The sequence below is a fragment of the Xiphophorus hellerii genome, chromosome 11 (assembly GCF_003331165.1).
Source record: "Xiphophorus hellerii strain 12219 chromosome 11, Xiphophorus_hellerii-4.1, whole genome shotgun sequence".
In the NCBI taxonomy this organism is placed as follows: domain Eukaryota; kingdom Metazoa; phylum Chordata; class Actinopteri; order Cyprinodontiformes; family Poeciliidae; genus Xiphophorus; species Xiphophorus hellerii.
Genome location: NC_045682.1, coordinates 2,878,962 through 2,896,305, shown reverse-complemented (window position 1 = coordinate 2,896,305; position 17,344 = coordinate 2,878,962). Strand labels below are relative to the sequence as shown.

The 17,344-nt window shown below is 36.9% G+C and overlaps 1 protein-coding gene and 1 non-coding gene across 3 annotated transcripts in view; one reads left to right on the top strand and one right to left on the bottom strand.

Annotated features, from left to right (window-relative positions):
- The window catches only part of LOC116728259 (polypeptide N-acetylgalactosaminyltransferase 10-like), a 58,156-nt gene that overhangs the window by 33,958 nt on the left and 6,854 nt on the right, over window positions 1–17,344 (bottom strand). For both annotated transcript variants that reach the window (XM_032576203.1, XM_032576204.1), the window contains exons 2-4: window positions 9,207–9,303; window positions 6,447–6,585; window positions 488–654 (exon numbers count right to left, since the gene is read on the bottom strand). In XM_032576203.1, the coding sequence (XP_032432094.1) occupies window positions 488–654; window positions 6,447–6,585; window positions 9,207–9,303 (403 nt within the window). The remainder of the gene's footprint in view (window positions 1–487; window positions 655–6,446; window positions 6,586–9,206; window positions 9,304–17,344) is intronic.
- trnae-uuc (transfer RNA glutamic acid (anticodon UUC)) lies at window positions 16,256–16,327 on the top strand. The gene has a single exon. It is a non-coding gene; the product is annotated as a tRNA-Glu (tRNA).

The following is a 17,344-nucleotide window of genomic DNA, read 5'->3' as shown; positions in this document are numbered from 1 at the left end:
CTATAAAAGGTGGTGCTACAAAGTATTTTCTCAAAAGATTCATACAGATGCATAATAGCCTTTTCAGATTTTCATTTGAACATAATTGTGAGAACTATCAGTTCATCCATAGTCCATCCTTGCAAGGTCTCACAGGGGCCGGATGCCTAGCTCCATCAGTCAATGAGTGTGAGAAGGGAAAATAGAGAAAAAGCAGAGACACACAGGACAAAAACCCATGAACACACACACACACACAATCACTACTATGGGCATCTTAGAGAGACCAATTGATATAACGGTTGTTTCTTTTGGTTGTAAAAAGAACCCAATAACAAACAAGGACAACATGTAAACTCAACATGCAAGACCTTCCTGGTCCAAGGCAACAGCAACCAACTGCAAATCCTGCAGCCCATTTCTAAAAAGTTGCATCTTTCACTTCACAATAATTCATTAGATAGTGCATAGCCTACAAAATCATAATAAAATACACTTGAGAATGTACCTTTGTCACTGAAGTCATCAACCAGGATGATTTCTGCGATCAGCTCTGGAGGAGAACGGTTGATGACGCTGTGAACGGTCCTCAGCAGAGATGACCAGCCCTCGTTATGAAACGGGATGATGATGCTGGTGTTGGGCAGCTTCTCTGCATACAGCGTCTGTTTGCAGCTGCAGACACAAACAAAATAAAAATACTCATTTTAGTGTTTTTTTTTTCTTTTTCTACAGACATCCAGCAAAGGTTATTTTGCTGCTCAGCCGGCTCTCCGTCAGATCTGGGGTCACAAAGGTGATGTATTATTCAGAGTTTAAATGGGTGTGCTTGGCTCGTTCACAGCAGCTCTACTCACCAGGCTGGAATCCAGATGCAATCTTCTAAGAAAACTTTATGCAACCCATTTCAGAGAAAACAGTTCTTGCAAGGAAACCAGTGGATCACCAAAATAATTTATTTTAAAAAATATGGATTTATTCCACATAACATTCATTTAAATATGCAAAAAATATTTTAAGACCGCTAGCAATAACTGAGAATTCTGTCCTGTGTTTCTATCTGCAGCTAACAGAGCGAATAACTGAACATGTTTATTTGTACAGAACACATGCACCATATATATGCCTGCAATGATTCTGTTTGGACATAACTGGTAAAGAAACAGTTCAGAAATGGATATTATCATTTATTTGCTTTGCAAGTGAATGGCATGTCTAGAATAGGACAATAAGTTAGAGAAACAATGTCTCCTATTAAAAATAACCCATTCAAAAAGGACCCAGATCCTTTTTCTTTTGTTTCTTACAGAATAAGTTTTTAATATTTCTCTAGTTATTGTCATGGTTTTAGCAATACACATGGTAATGACAGTGGTAATATATCACCAGATGTTTTGATAAATTACACTTTCAAATGGTGACTAAAGAAAGAGAAAAGAATTAGGCCATTGTTGAAATAAACAGTTGAAATATTACAACAGATGACCACTTACGTGGGTATGCATACTAGCAAGACCTTATCATCTCATCATCATTTATCATTTTCTTTCTCCTCTAAGGGGAAATACATTTTGGCATGCCTCGTCAAAATTATCCATAACAGCTGCCCAGGACTAGAATAGTGACCAGTTTTAGTCTCACATCACATTAAGAACAAATGCATGTGTGACTTGGGATTTTCTTTCATTATAGATCAGAAAGTCAATCAAATATCTGACTATAACCAACAACTTAGAAAAATGCCTCAGTTGCTCATGATAGTCAATTCTAAATATTTTTAGGTTAGATTTTGGTGACTTTTAGGGGGCTTTGAGCTTTATGTTTGGAGTTTATTAACAGCAGTTCTAAAATGTAAACAGTCTGTAAAAAATTAAACACATGCACTAATTAAACAGAGACGACAACAATTATCAAACCAAAGGCCTTATGAGTGCTGCATAAAAAGATCTTAGTGATGCCGCAAACGTATTACGACACAGACAGCTTTAATTTCATTACTAGCAGCATGTACAGAGGTTATCAGCCCCAACATGTGCTCCAAACGATGAGAGACAGCGATCTCCTCATAAATTACCCCAGCAGGTGGCTCAACCCCTGCAGAGGTGTTAATCACAGGAGGTGAGTTATGTCCCACCGGAGAAAGTGTCTAGTGAGCTGTGTCAGTCGATAAATACAGGTGTTGAATATCAGCCAGAATGTTCATTCACATACAAACACCAAGAGCTGCAGTGATGGACAGCTGACTGGGTGGTTTACTTAACAAACCTCGTCCAATTCCACGGGCAGACGGAGGTAACGGTTAGAGAGTGTGCTTCCAGTAAAAATCACCAGTTTGCAGAACTCAGATGTGCCAGGTGCAGGTTTGTGTCTGATTGCCTCTGAGTCACCAACAATGAGCTAATCGCAGCGAAGCAGACGGCACCCGCAGGGCAAGCCAGGTGAGATACGGATGTGTGAAAGGTGCAAGGCGACAGCAGATGTTTTTATTTAAAACGTGTTCGTTTTTTATAATGCCATGAGAGCCGCGATAAAACAGGACTGTGGTTGCTACGTCTGATACGGAAAAAGGAACATTTTGCATGGTTGTCAGTGAGAATTCATGTTTGTTCAAGTAATTATAAATAATGCGGTCCTTATCAGTTGAGGAAGCAGGTAGTGACAGGAAGGAGCAAACGCAGGCTGAAAACAGGCAGGTCAGCAAAGGAAGCTATAGATGTTCATTTGAAAAGCACAACTAAAAACAAAGAGAGGTGCTCATGGAGAAAATGACTAACATCTGGCCAGCATAGTTACTAACAATACTGCAGGGTGTCAGTTTTTATAGGCTGCGAGTGAATAAAGAGGGGAATAGACCAGATTGTGGCTCTGCAACGAAACTGAAGACAATTTAGAGATTATCTATGCATTAGCTTTTATTGTTTCTCTGGAGCATTCAAGTGTTTGTTAACACAATACCAAGGCAGACAAATATCAGCAACGAACAAGCAAATTTTGTTTCCCATCAATTTGCTAAAAGGTCATTGCTATTTTTAAACCTCCATTCTTTAGAGAGAGAGATTATTTCCAACAGGGAAACATTTAAGATGCCAGCCAAATCTTCTCCTAGAAAATTCATGCAAGAGCAAACTTCACAATGCTGAGAGAACTGACAGAAAACCCCAAAGCTCAATCTTAGTCTTACTTAAGATGATAAATGTTAAAGCTCAAAACAGAAAATGGAAAAAAAAACAACAGTTACCAATTCAGGCTTGTTAGGACAGATTAGGTCAAAGTCTGGTTCACATGGCAAGATTTCAGATTTGTCAGTTCAAAACCTGAGAGACCAAACACAATGATAAAAATTCATACATATTACTGGATTATTTATGTGCAGTCAAACTACAGACACATCATGCTCAAAACAGATTTCACTCGAGAACATTTAGATGTTAGATGGGACATCTCTCAAAACCTCTAGATATCAAACATGACTTCAGAGTAAACAAACATGGCAGAAGAGGAAGAAACAGTGGAGATTTTTAACAAAGAAAAAAAACAAAAATATATCTTTGATGTCCACCAGACATTCTGGTGCACTGTGGCAGTTTTATCTTTTCGGTTTTGGATTCCCCTCTGTGTTTCCGCCTTCTCACTTTCTGATTAGCTTCAACATTCAACAGACTGTTTAATCGTTTGTCCTCAGAGAACACCTCACAGGCTGGAATACCAAGCCAAGACTTAGAGGTCGTAGCATTCTTTCTAGACTAGATCGCTCTTATAAACCCCACACAGAATGAACATCTTCTAAGATAATCTCTAGAGACATCACAGTAATCGGAGCGTCGGAAGGAAAAGATCAGGTCAAAAATCGGCAAAATATCTTCCTGTGTGAACCAAACATTAGTAGAAATGCCTGGTTCACACCTGAGCCAACACTGTTACTGAGCAAACAACAAATACAAATACATCTGATGAATTGCAGTTTATGCAACCTCCAGTGTATAAAATAAAGATCATTTGGGCATACATTTCCATGGCAACCACTGCCAATTCGAACGTAATTTGCTGGAAGCTCACCTTCTCTTCATGCATCTAAACACATCACTCTTCCCCTTCTGAACATGCGGAAATTTATGAAGCGCACAGATTGTTTTCCAGGTGAGCTGAGGGGGGGTGGCGACACCGTTCAAGTGTTACAGAGTTTTCCATGTCAGAGGTGCTTGATTAATAGACAGACGACTTGTTTATAAAGGAAAACAGCTCTAAATCAAGGAGAGGCGATGAAGAACAGACGTTTTAGCACAAAGTCTGCTCCTCTCCATCAAAACAGTTCAGGTTTAATGGATGCCACAGTTTACCTGAAAACCTGACAAAAAGAGGATGGACCGTAAAATCACTGTCAAAGAGAGAATAATTTGGTCATATGTAATCTGCTCAGCTGTGTAATACAGCTATTATTCTAAATATGAAGGCTATTTTATTTGAAGCAGTTGTCACAACTTCTGATGATTTAATACATGGTATTTATCTAAGCTTCCTTGCACAATCTACACTATTTACTTTAAACCTAAAAAGTGATACTTTCATTTCTGCCTATAGCCATCAGGCTATGCAATGTCCAACTCTGAAAGACATTAAACTTAACTTTTCATGCACATACTTGTTTTTTATTTTAATTTATTTATTGAATTTATTTTGTATTTTGGTCATATTTAAATTACTAGTAATTTCACATGTTATAAATGCTGTGATACTAATAGCAATATTTATATTTACTTATATTTGACACTTTAGAAGTATTTGACACTCAAGCAATTTCCCCATGTGGTTTGATTACTGATTAGAGAGATTTATATTTGTCTTAAAGGTGATCTGTGATGCTTCCTTGAACAGGTTAAGATACATATATGGGATATGCAAAAAATGTTTATTATGCTTTTTTTGCCTAAAATCATTCTCAGAAAATGAGATTTTATACTGCACAGTTCTGCCTGTCTGCAGCTTCTTTCAGAAGGAGATGCTTTAGGGCATCTTGTCGCTTTAGATTCCAATAAGCTGCTGCTGGCCACTCCTCCATCTCCATGTTTACACTCATATGTGGAAATGGCTGCAAACAGATGCAAAATTATACAACCGAACATCTTCGAAAAGCAGAAGTGGAGCCTCCTGCGCAGCCAACAAGAATGCAGCAAGTTTCAGGATAGTAAGTTGACAACAGAACATTTGTCTTTTCCAGCAGCCATTGTACAATGGTAAAACCTGCATGCTGGAGCTCAGCTTGGGTTGCTAGAAGATGGGATGGGCTTTGCTGGGGTTTCAAGTTGATGTTACATTACTGAGGTTTTAAACAGGCTCAGTTTCCAAACACGAAAAGACATGTACTTCATGTGTCTTATTTTTTTAAGCATTTCGGTTAATTTTAGAAGCAGTAGAGCACACAGATGGAAGTACAAAAATGTGCTAATGTGAATCTGGCAAAATATGTCCCCTTTAAAAAAGGGTTTCTGTTTTTTGTTTGGTTTTTTTTTGCATATATATTTGCCAGTTTATAATTGAGCATCCAACCTGCTGCTTACTTAACTTAACTTAGAAACTACAGCATCCGCTGTTGGAGTATGTGGAGCAACAAAAGCAAATTTGGTTGCTTTAGTCCTGCTGTTGGAAGACAGGTTAGAGGCTGCCTCACTTTTTATACCTGCATGAATTAACATTGTGTATTACGATATAGATGAACTTTAGGCCACATCATCCAGTCCAAGAATTGAAAGTTTAGGTTTTGTCTCTGGATGTGATCTTGAAAATCTGTAACCTGTTGCATCTCCTGCCTGGACCAGAAGGCCAATTTGGAACAAAAATACTTTCAAGTTGTGTTCAGCATTTGCTTTCAATGCTGCAGCAGTAATAATAACAACTGTTGTAACAGATTGCATTTTCATTAGCAACAAAAACACATCATTCATCTACACCTTGATCTGTTTGAGTTGCTGCATTGATTTTCTTTTTCTAATGTATCTGTCAGCACTAACAGATTATTGCAGGGGAGCTCAGGTCAAGGAACCTCTGCTTTCATGAACACAAATTAAAAAAGAAAACATCCTTTTGGGAAAACCGGTGGCATGGAAGCAGCTATAGTTGCTTTCAAATGAAAGATGATGTGAGGTGAACTGTCAGAGGAAAGGTCTCACAAGAAAAACTGAAAATTGTCCTACAGCAGCATTCAAAGACAGAAGCTTCACACAAGAGTCTAGATAATTTTGTCTTTGTGATGGAAACATTTTTAGTTATTTTATCTATGCATAAACACATTACCAAACGACCTCCAGATGAGCGGCTGTCATTACGAAGGTGAACCTGTCAGAAATATTCCTCTGTTAAAAACATCATTAGAATGGGAACAAAAAACAAACAACGGGAAGTATTTCAGTGATTCAGTGACTTTGATGCACACCCACTCATACTCTTCACGTTTTTATTGGTAAGGCACTCACTTTTCGTGGCGGATGTCAGGCAGGGAGCGGTTCAGAGAGATCCGGTTGCTGACATAAATGTTGAAGCCGTTTTCCCGGTAGGCCTGGTCGACCCGGTCAGTTTCTGTCAGAGGGAATGGCTTCCCCTGTTCACCGTTACCTGCAGGACACGTTTTTGCTTTAAATTTTCATAAATTCCCATTACTGGGGAAAGTATGGGAATACTTTCCCACTGTCATTGTACAGTACTGTCATTATACTGTACAATGACAGTACTAGGATCATTGTAGATAAAAGAAAATAGGTGGACATGGAGGAGTAAAATAAAAAAAAAAACAACATTTTAATTATGCCTTTTGTTGTGCAAAATTGCAAGTTTTTTCTTGTAAATATGTTAAATGAACCTCAAAATTCCAGCTTTTTTTTTTCTTTTGCCCCTTTTGACCCTCATAGTGCGTTAGAATAACCATTTTCCTCAGGATTTTATGTTTTCTTTTCAGTATGTTGCTCTTATACAAAATATTTATTTTATATCCCTTTACATTTTCTTTATTAGAAGTCTAATTGGTTTACAATTTAATTTTAAGAAGTAAGATTTTTCCATCATTTTGTGATCTTTTTTTGTTTCCTTTGAAATTGTCTGAGTCATTATCAGTTCAATTATCATCATTGCCAAACATAAAGCAAAGAAATTCACGCTTAATGTGAGCAAATTAAGTCTGACATATGAATCATTTGGGTGAAGTAAGCTTCCTAAACCACATCTCTACCCTTTTTACTGTTCAACTGCTTAAGATTTTAGTTAAATCTGACTTATGTATTCTTCATTTTTAAAATCACACTTCCCAATATGTTGTGGTGTGAAATGACTCAGAAAAGCCATCAACAAAACTCTTCGCAAAGTCTGTAGAATGATTTATCGGGATCATCTGAAAAGACAGCAGGAAACTCTGGCTTTAAATGCAGTATGTAAAAAATAAGTAAAAGGGAATATTTTTGTGGGGTTTTTTTTAGTACACATAATTTGGTCAACCTGAAAATATTATTTTAGTTCTGGTGTTTAGTAAGTCTGCATGGTGATATACAGTTTGTTGTATTTTAAACTAATCCAAAAGATCCAAACTGTGTACAGTACTGGGAAGTACTGTGACGAACACAAGTCAAACTTAACATTTGTTTCACTTTTTTTCTCAAAGTTCTGTAAAGTCTGAACTCAGGCTATAATTCTGGTATTTTAAGGACATCACTGAAAACAATAATTCAAATGAGTAAGATTTTACACATTAAAATTGTTCATTATAAATCATATGAGACTAATACTTACAATATGTAATGCAAACATATGTTACAACAGGGTAAAGTAAATCTAGTAGTGTTTACTGTAGACAGAAGCAACATTAGAACAACAAAGCTTGTGTAAAAACATGATGTCTCACTTTAACATAAAACCATACATTTGAATCTGGTGTATTTTTGGTTAAAACATCTTTGTTCTTTATTCCGTGAAGTTTTTTCAAAATGCATAGAGTATTTGGAAATTTTACTAAAAAAAAAAGATTTGGAAAAATTCATAAGAATATTACTCAAGTAAAAATCAAATGTACAATGTAAGTACCACTACACTTAAAACTTTTTTCTTTTTGTTGAAGTTACTCAAGTACAAGTTATTATCCACCTCTGGTTCCAACCTGTGTCTCTTAGTTTTACAGAATTCTGAAAAAAGTCATATTTAGTTATTGTTTAATTTTTAACAGCAATTTGTAGTCAAAATAACAGCCATTTATGATTAAAATATTTTAGAACTATTTTTGTTTTTGTGAATATGTATACAGTGAATCCTCTGTAATCAAGAGGATTAGCATCACAACAGCCTGCAAATATCTTAATTGATACCTCAAATAGTTGAGATATAAATATAACAACTACTTATTTGAATAGTTATGAACTCCAAATATTCCTAACCACAGAAGGCAAGATTCTGAGTCTTTCATATGTCCTTTCTTGGAGCTACAGCCAATCAGTGCGAAGAAAAATGAAAGATGTTCCTGGATTGGTTGTTGTACAAATGTCAGCATTTGCAAAACAACCAAGCTATTTGCTTTTTCTTTTGAACATAATAAAACTGGATAGGCAAATTTTCTGTGAATAACTTGGAGCTGAATACTGAGTCGTGAATTATTCTTGAACTTGGCAGGAATTACAGAATAAGATACTTGAATTGTTTGTTCAGTGTCTGCATCTCTTGAGTTTTAGATGTTCCATTGTTTTAACATAACATTAAAATGTTCAAATTTTCTCCTCAGCTACTTTCATATCTCTGTAGGAGCCTGCTGATTACACTTTTTTTCTTAAAAAAACATCAAAAACATGAAAGATTTTCCCGTAGCAGAATTGGCTGGTTTTTCTACATCTGCCTTTTGTCAAACAAATTCCTGAGTACTGACTTATTTAAAGGAAGCACTGTGCAATATTTTAGTCTTAGACCTTTTCCTTCAAAAGTCCAGGTAATTTTCCATCCAAAGTTTCTCCCAAAACTACACAAAAGCCAATTAAATCCTTTCACTTGTTTCTAACTCAACGCCAGGGGCAGAATCAATGCTTATTGTAGAAGATTAAGTGTGTTTAATTATGAACTCAGGGCGCTACAAGCCATATTGATTCATGCTGGTTATGTGGTAGAAAATCCACTTGGAGGAAATTAAGGAAAGAAGTCGGGGAAAAATAGAAAAGCAGTGAATGTCTGTGTGGCCTGAACAGATTCAGCAATGAGTTTGGCCCTACCGATCCGAGCCGCGTCTCTCCTTATCGCTTCATGGTCGTGCCAGTCGACTCGCCGCACACCGTCAGCTCCTACCTGAACCACCTTCTGGCTGAACCCCTACAGGAGCAGAAACAAGAAAAAAAACTCACCAAGATATAGACTGAAATGAATTTATTATTTCAGGTTACATTATCTTTTTCAGATATTGAAAAGTTCTTTGAAAAAAACAGGCACATCTGCAGACACCCTTTAAATCCTCATCAGCTTTCTTTTCTGGCTGCCATCCAGAACCCTCCATTATTTTTTATGCTACTGACAGCTGTGGGTTTACACAAAGGAAAGGCAAAGAAATCTTGCTCTTTATTTGTTTGACACACAGCAAAATGACATTCACTCTCATCTCTATGGTGAACACACACTCATCACCACGAGCCTTTATTCTCCGCCATGCATTAAAATGCACAAGCAGCCGTTTATGAAATTCTCTCCCGCCTGCTTTAGAAATGACTTTCGGTGGCTCGAGATGTTATAGGATCACAGCACAATGGTAAATTAATTAGCTCCATGGGAGGACGCAATTAGAGGAACGTTGTTAATACAAGAAACACGGCTGACTGTGTGGAATACTGTTAACCGGGCTGCTGGCTGATAGCGCTGCACAGTCAAACAAACGGCGCTGGCGAGCCGTGGGACCGTGTAAAGTGTCTGCAGCAGCTGTTCTGCAATTTTTCTCTGTTTGCTTCTGTTCTGCCTCACAATGGCTCCAGGAGAAAGACCAATCAGCCAAGGAGGGAGACACTCCATAAAACAATAAATCATTTAGTCAGTGGTGCGTTCCACATTTTATGTTAACATTTTATACTCAAGAGAAATTATATATTAACTGAGAGATGCTTTTTGATGATTGTGCAAATTGATCAATTGTAGATTCATTCATCACAAAATGCTCAAAGACAAAAAAAGAATAGGAACCAGAATATACTTTATTGATCCCCAAGGAAAAACTGTTTTTTTTAACAACCTACTCTCATTCAGTAGCGACAGCAGCAACCAACCAGGGCAGCATCTCGTTGGGGATGGCATGATTGCATTGTAGTTGCTCAACTTTACAGTAAAAAAGATTTTGTTTTAATTTGCTCTCAGATCATATTTTGTTTGATTTATTTAGAAATCAGTGCATACAATTTGTTTTGATTCCCTGTTGTTTCTGTTTAACATGTAAAAATGTTATTCAGGAAAATAGTTTGGAGAGACCAATATATGTTAACTGTATTCTGTCCTCAGTTTAAACAAAATCACTCAAAGAAAAAAAAACACCTAAAGGTAAAACATTTGATGATTTATTCTACTTAAATAATAAACATATGTGTTGGTATCAACTCTTCACCCCATTTTCTCTCCACTTTACCACTAGAGCCTAAAATATGTTTAAAAAATAATAACTATCCAATTATTTATAGTTATTCATAGCCACAAAAAACCCTATTCTTGCACAAGTAGAATATCTTTATAGTCATGTGATTAACTATGAAATAGTCCTTCTGAAATGGCTCAAGCCAGGCTTTATTCACTGCTTTGTTGTTTACCTTCAAAGAAAAGCATACAAGCATTATTGCTTTCTATCAAAACAGTCTTTCAAATGGAGTGTTGCTTACAGAGCAGTTTTCAGAATCACCGTAATCTTTGGGGTGAAAGGTCAACTCCAGTCAAAGAGAGCCCAGCAGGCTCCAGAACTGCCTCATCCAGAGCCCATCCGCTACATAATTGTGATTCCACAGACTCAGAGCTTGCACAGCGTTGGGTGCATTCTTTGTCTCTCTACACACAGAGAGACAAAGAATTTTAGAAAAGCCAGTTCTGTTTAAGAAAAACATCAAGGGCAGTCAAACAGTGGATAGCGAAGAACAAGCACAAAGTTATTTTCTCTGAAAGAATCCTCTCTCTGATTGCTTGTGTCTCCTCCAAGAGAGGCCGATTTACCAATTCTGGTCAAGAGAAACTTCTTGAATGAAGAGAGTGATCAAAACTTCCTGAGAGAGCAACTTCTTCCAACATCCCCTAATCATTGGGTATTGAGCTGTGTATCTCCAAGCATGGTGGTGTAACAAAGCTGCAACACACTGATCAACTCCATGCCTGGCCTCTATTGTTTACAAAATCAACACCGTTAGAGAAATTGCAGTATTTTGTAAGTGTTTAAGTAACAAAATCAAAACCTATTAAGTTGCGTACATTATAATCATAATTTTATGAGATAAAATCCAAAAAGCAAGTGAGAGAAAATTAAATGTCACCACAACTTGCAGCCAAACATGTTCCCGCTAAGTTACACCACCTGTCTATGATGCTGCCATTATGCAACCTCCCTATGGTGCCACATTGACTCACCAATGCCAATCTTAAAAAGTGTTTTCAAAGCACAATTCTAACAATATTCAACAAATGTAGAAATCAAATCAACACCTTAAGCTTGTTTTTGTTTCATAAACATTTTGAAATCTTTTAGAAGCATCTCAGGGTAAAAGTAGAGGAGTGCGCAAAATGTGCAGCAATAGCTCTGCTGAAAGAGACAGAAAGCAACGCATGGACCAATGCATTCATTTAATGAAAAGAAATGAAAAGAAAGAAGAAAAAAACCATCAAGGAGATCAATGCCTGCCTGGACTGGAGAAGAGATGTCTCAAGCTAAAAACTTTTAAAGTTGACTACCTATCCCATGTTTCTCAATTTGAGAAATACAAACTGCCACAAGAAAATGAAATGCACAAATTCATTAAGTGCAAGATAAACTTTGGAGTAGACCCATCTGAACCTTTATTCAGTTTTATGTCTTCGAAATAATTGAAAAGACAGATTGTGTTCACAGCCAAGGACATTTTCGAAAATTCTTGTCACTGGAACCAGTGGAAGTTAATATTTCAACAAAACAATCAAAATGAGCAGCTTTTCTTGCATTGATTCATTTTTATTCTACATAGTTGATAGTCTGTGACATTTGAGAATAAACATTCCCTTCTTTATGTCTGGCCACATTTCTAACAAACTAGGGACATTTTGGGACCCAATGAAGCATTTTGGTTGTTAAATTTCTTGTTTTCTTTTTGCAAACTGGCCTCAAGGTGTGAAGCTGCTGTTGGTCGATTTTTGTAAAGCTGACACAGATTTTTCTAATTCAGATGAATCAGTTCTCTTCTTCAAATTTGTGCTTTTGAAACTGGATGAGTCCTCTGATATCTCTTCTGAACTGCAATAATGAGGCCATTATAGCAAAAGAAATTAGCTTTTCAGATGCTTGGTGCATTGCGTACTTGCTGACAACAATCTTTTATTGACTAAGATTTTCAAAATGATCTTTTTTTTTTTTCCAAGTAGCTCCATTAGCAGTTGATGGAAAAACAGTCATTCTTGTTTCCGTTTGGTCTGAGGCATCATAGTCTGTCCTAACTTTAGTTCTCTTCCCATTTAATTCCTAATGTTTTTTATTATTATTATTATTATTCATATAACTTTCATCCAGAAGCCAAAGAAATCAGAGTTTCACATTTCTTTAAAGAACAGTACTACAGCAGGGACTGCCTTTGTAAAAAAAAAAAAAAAATCATGATTACAACTCAAATGCAGGAAAGGTGGGCTGCACAGTGGTGCAGTCGGTAGCACTGTTGCCTTGCAGCAAGAAGGTCCTGGGTTCGATTCCCGGCCTGGGGTCTTTCTGAATGGAGTTTGCATGTTCTCCCTGTGTATGCATGGGTTTTCTCTGGGTACTCCGACTCTCAGGTTAAATGCAGGAAAGGATTTATATCAATAGATAAAGTAGACTTTCATCTTTAACATGTCTTCCCAGGAGAACTCTCCATCTCATCATGGAGGTTTTTCTAGGCCAGAAGGGACAAACAGTCCAGAGCAACAGAAAGTTTTCATGACAGTTGGAACAGAAAGTATATTGTTACTGCTTCCATATGTTTAAGAGCGACAGCAGCAGCCAGGTGCTACCATAAAAGCAGGATATTTCCCCTGGTTTGCTCCTGGTGAAGGTCTGAAAACCTTCAGTATAGAGTTTAAAGAAGCAACACATTCTATCCTAAATCTCAACATTTATTACATGTTAAGCTGGTGTGGTTTGGTTTACACTGCAGTGTGTCAAATGAACCAAACCCTTTGAAAAACCTTTTTCCTTCCTTCACTTGCGGTGGTGCTGCTGCACCAAGAACCACTGAAGGAAACAACATGGAAACTTCTGAAGAAGACACTTAGTTCAACTTGCTTCTTTCTGAAACGCAAACAAAAATACATGAGAATTTAATGGTTGTACATTTTCTCTTTTCTTTGGCAAAGGTCATTCATACAGCTAGCGCTAATTGCACATTTGTTTTGGTTGTATTTACCAATGTTGTCTTTTCTTGCTTTTGGAGGTGTTTCTGATCTGCTTGGCATTAAAATATCTATTTGAATTGCAGCAGAGTTGACTTTGACCGAACCATGACCTGGGTTTTTAGGCATACCAAAATTTAACACCAACTGAAGCAAACCATACAGTCAAGGAAAAGGAAATACAGTTAGGTCAAAGTGGACTTAGTAAGGCTAGGATGAATGCACCTTAAAGTACATCATCTTATAGAGAGAGAGATTATATACAAGTGGAAAACATGAAGGACAGTGAGAAATCTTCCAGTGGACATCCCGGCAGATTTATCTTTAGATCAGATGGTGCAGTGTTTAGAAAACAAGCAAAAAAAAAAAAAAAACAATGAATCCAGATTGACTATAGAGGATTTGGTTAACATGGTAAATGTCAACATTCAGGACATCTGTCTTGTAATGAACGTAACGGTGGGATGATTGAAAGAGGCAAACAGTTATATTAACACCAGGGAGGTGTTATATTAAAAACACTTCCCTGGGAAGGCTTATTTGTATAACTTACCGCTTTTCAGCTTTTAGAGCAGATTCTATCAATCTCCCAATTATATCAGCAGTAGATCTCTAAAAACCCAAAGCTGAAAACTTCCTTTCTGACGGGGGCAACGATGACTTCAGACTTGTTGATCCTTATCCTCATCCAGGAAACAAAATAAACTTACTTAATAAACTTCTTTATTGTTCCATTGCCAGAACACGACTACAGATAGGAATCTATTTTAGATCAACTTTTTTTTTTTGCTGCTTTCGGTGGGTCAAGTAGAGTGTGAGTCCATCTGTGTATTTTCCAAATGAATGGAAGTGATGCTACGCCAACACATTTGCTTCTAATTAAAATTTCAGCCGCTGTGGATGTTTTATTCCACTGAGGCTTTCCACTCCAACCAGACCTTGAGCAACAGAACACAGAGAATAAAAGACTATAGCTGATTCTGAAAGCTTCAGAGTAACTCTTATTTTTATACTGTTTTTTGCACAAGTCTCTATGCTTTGCGCGAGTGGGCCGAGGCTGTGAAAAACAGCATGAGAGAAAAGATGCCGGTGATTAAAACAGAGTCTTTTTTTCCCGTCTTGCCCAACGTACCCCCTCCACAACCCCGCCTCTCTCACACATACAGTCACACAAGTGAGTAGCCAGCAGTTGTAGAGGACCTTGCAGAGAACAAACAGCCAAGGGAATATAACTCCCAGAAAAGCTGTCTTAATAACTCAACACTAATATGCAAGAAATGAAGCCGGACACCGCATTAACCCAGCTTTCTGCTGGAACATCCATTTCTTTCCTACCACATAGACCCATGCATTCACTTTGTTTTACTTTTTTTCCAGTTCCGCAGAATTCTGCTCTGTTCAGTTTAGATTTAAGGTGAAGCTTAAGGCTGAAAGTTTTAAGGGTTATTAAATTATGGGCACATATATTGCCAAGTTTTCTCAATGCCAGCATAAAAAGACCAATTTAATGGAGCAAGCCTCTGCAGTACGGTGAGAACAACAAATACTGTGTGCAAAGAGCCGGAACTTCAACTTTTTAATATTTAAATAATACATTGAAACGTGTCATTAGATGCTCTGCCCCGTTGGCATAAGAGGGTCAAATGTTTAAATCTGTAAAACAAAGGAATTTGAAAGGGTGAGAAGAAAATGAAAAACGTATGAGCAAATCCGAAATTCCAAAAAGATTCAACTTGAATAATAAGAACCATAGTAAAGTGGACAAAACAATAACACAAAAAAAGTGAAAATAAATCTGTAAAAGTTCAAACTCAGAATTAAGACTTCTGTATGGAGGAAACTTTATCTTCACTTTTTAATTCAAATATTTTATATTTTTTAAACGTAAAGACCAACTCGTTCAACTTTCCTTTTTTTTTTCATTTTAAAGACCCTTTAACTGTCATGATGACACCAGTGCTCTCATGGCCTTATTGGATAATGCAAGTGACACTTAAGGGATTAAATGTATATTTTTTAGCAAAGTTTTTGGACTTATTTAGCTCAATTCCTCTCTTTACAGCTTCATAAATTAATTATAAACTCATCTTTGTTTACACCTTTCATTTCTAAAATCAGTCTTATGTCTAATTATGGAAGGTAAAATGGAATATTTTCTGTTTTAAAATGTATTTTCCACCTCAATCAGTGAAGGATCCAGGATTTATTCCAAAATTGAGGCCTTTATATGGAAAATACATTTTACTGCCAACATAAACATTGTTTTTCTTAATATACAATAAAGCTGCAGAATTGCTGCATTCCCAAGTTTTTCCTGAGAAAAACTCCTGTATGTTAGTTAATGTCTTTAAACTGCAAGATACAAAAATATCCATTTTAAAGCTCCAAGAAATTTTAAAAGTACATTTTGAATATGTATTCACCCATAAAGATTATCCACCAGTAACTTAAAAGGTCAAAATGTTCACTTTATTGGTTGCTGGAAGAGGCCCCATCCAAATGTCAACTTCACAGCAGCAGCACTCTCATAGGATAAAATGAGAAACAAATTAACCTCTATTATAAGTTACATTTACAAGCAAATAACAATTGCAGAATAAACATATAGGAATATTTAGCAACTTTTAACTTTAATTTAGAAAAAAATTCTGACTCAACAGGTTTATTATTAACCTTAAAAATACGGTTAATAATACATAAATCCCATATGGTCTAGCGGTTAGGATTCCTGGTTTTCACCCAGGCGGCCTGGGTTCGACTCCCGGTATGGGAAGACTATAGTTGGGGTGCTGTGGTGGCGCAGGGGCACAGCACGACCCACATTGAGGCCTTAGTCCTTGTAGCGGTGGTCGTAGGTTTGATTCTCGGCCTGGTGACATTTGCCGCATGTCTTCCCCCTCTCTGATTTTTCTGTCAAACTACTTTCAAATAACAGCCACTAGAGCCAACAAAACCTTTAAAAAATATACGTAAGAAGAACCTCTTCTTTGTCACTTCTAATATTAATTTCAAATTACTATAATACATGAGGCTTCCCAAAAGAGGCTCCATCCCTGAGCCAGCCCTAACCTGTCGCACAGGAACAGGTTTGTAAAGGTCTTCAGTGTCCAGAAATAAAAAGAACTCCCTGTACAATGAGTGGAAATGCCACGTTAACATGTACAACAGCACCTTTTCAGCAAAGACTTGCCACATTTTGCTTTGATACGTTAACTTTTTTTCCCTTTCTTCTTTTGACGTGTTCCAGCTTAACAGAGACACCTTTCTCCAGGGAAATACGAGAAGACGATGTGATCGGTGACAAATGGCAGCGACACTCACAGGTCAAATTTGTCCTTTTTAAACTTTTTGCTGCACCACCTGACCAACTTTAAAAAGGAGGTTAAAATGTCGAAAGTTTTTTTTTTTCTTTTGTTATGGTTAAATGAAATAATTTATGTAAATGCTATCACTTTTCTGGCTGCCTTTATATCTGTCTTGTCCTAGTCCATTATACATACATGTACAGTAGTACATTGTTATAGTACAATGTGAGCAAAACATTATACAGGCCATACTTCTCCTTAACTGATAGGTTACTTATGAACTGTAATGTATTGTTTCATTTGTATTGTAACTGTACAAATGAAAATATGTAAGGTCCAGGAAGTAAGTGTACGGTTCATGAAAAAAAACATAAGTTGTGAAATGTGGCCAGTTGGTTCTATGAAATAAGTCTTGGAAAATAACCTCCAACTTTTGAAAAAGATGTAGACTCTGCTAAATAATGTAAATCTTCCCACAAGCTCCC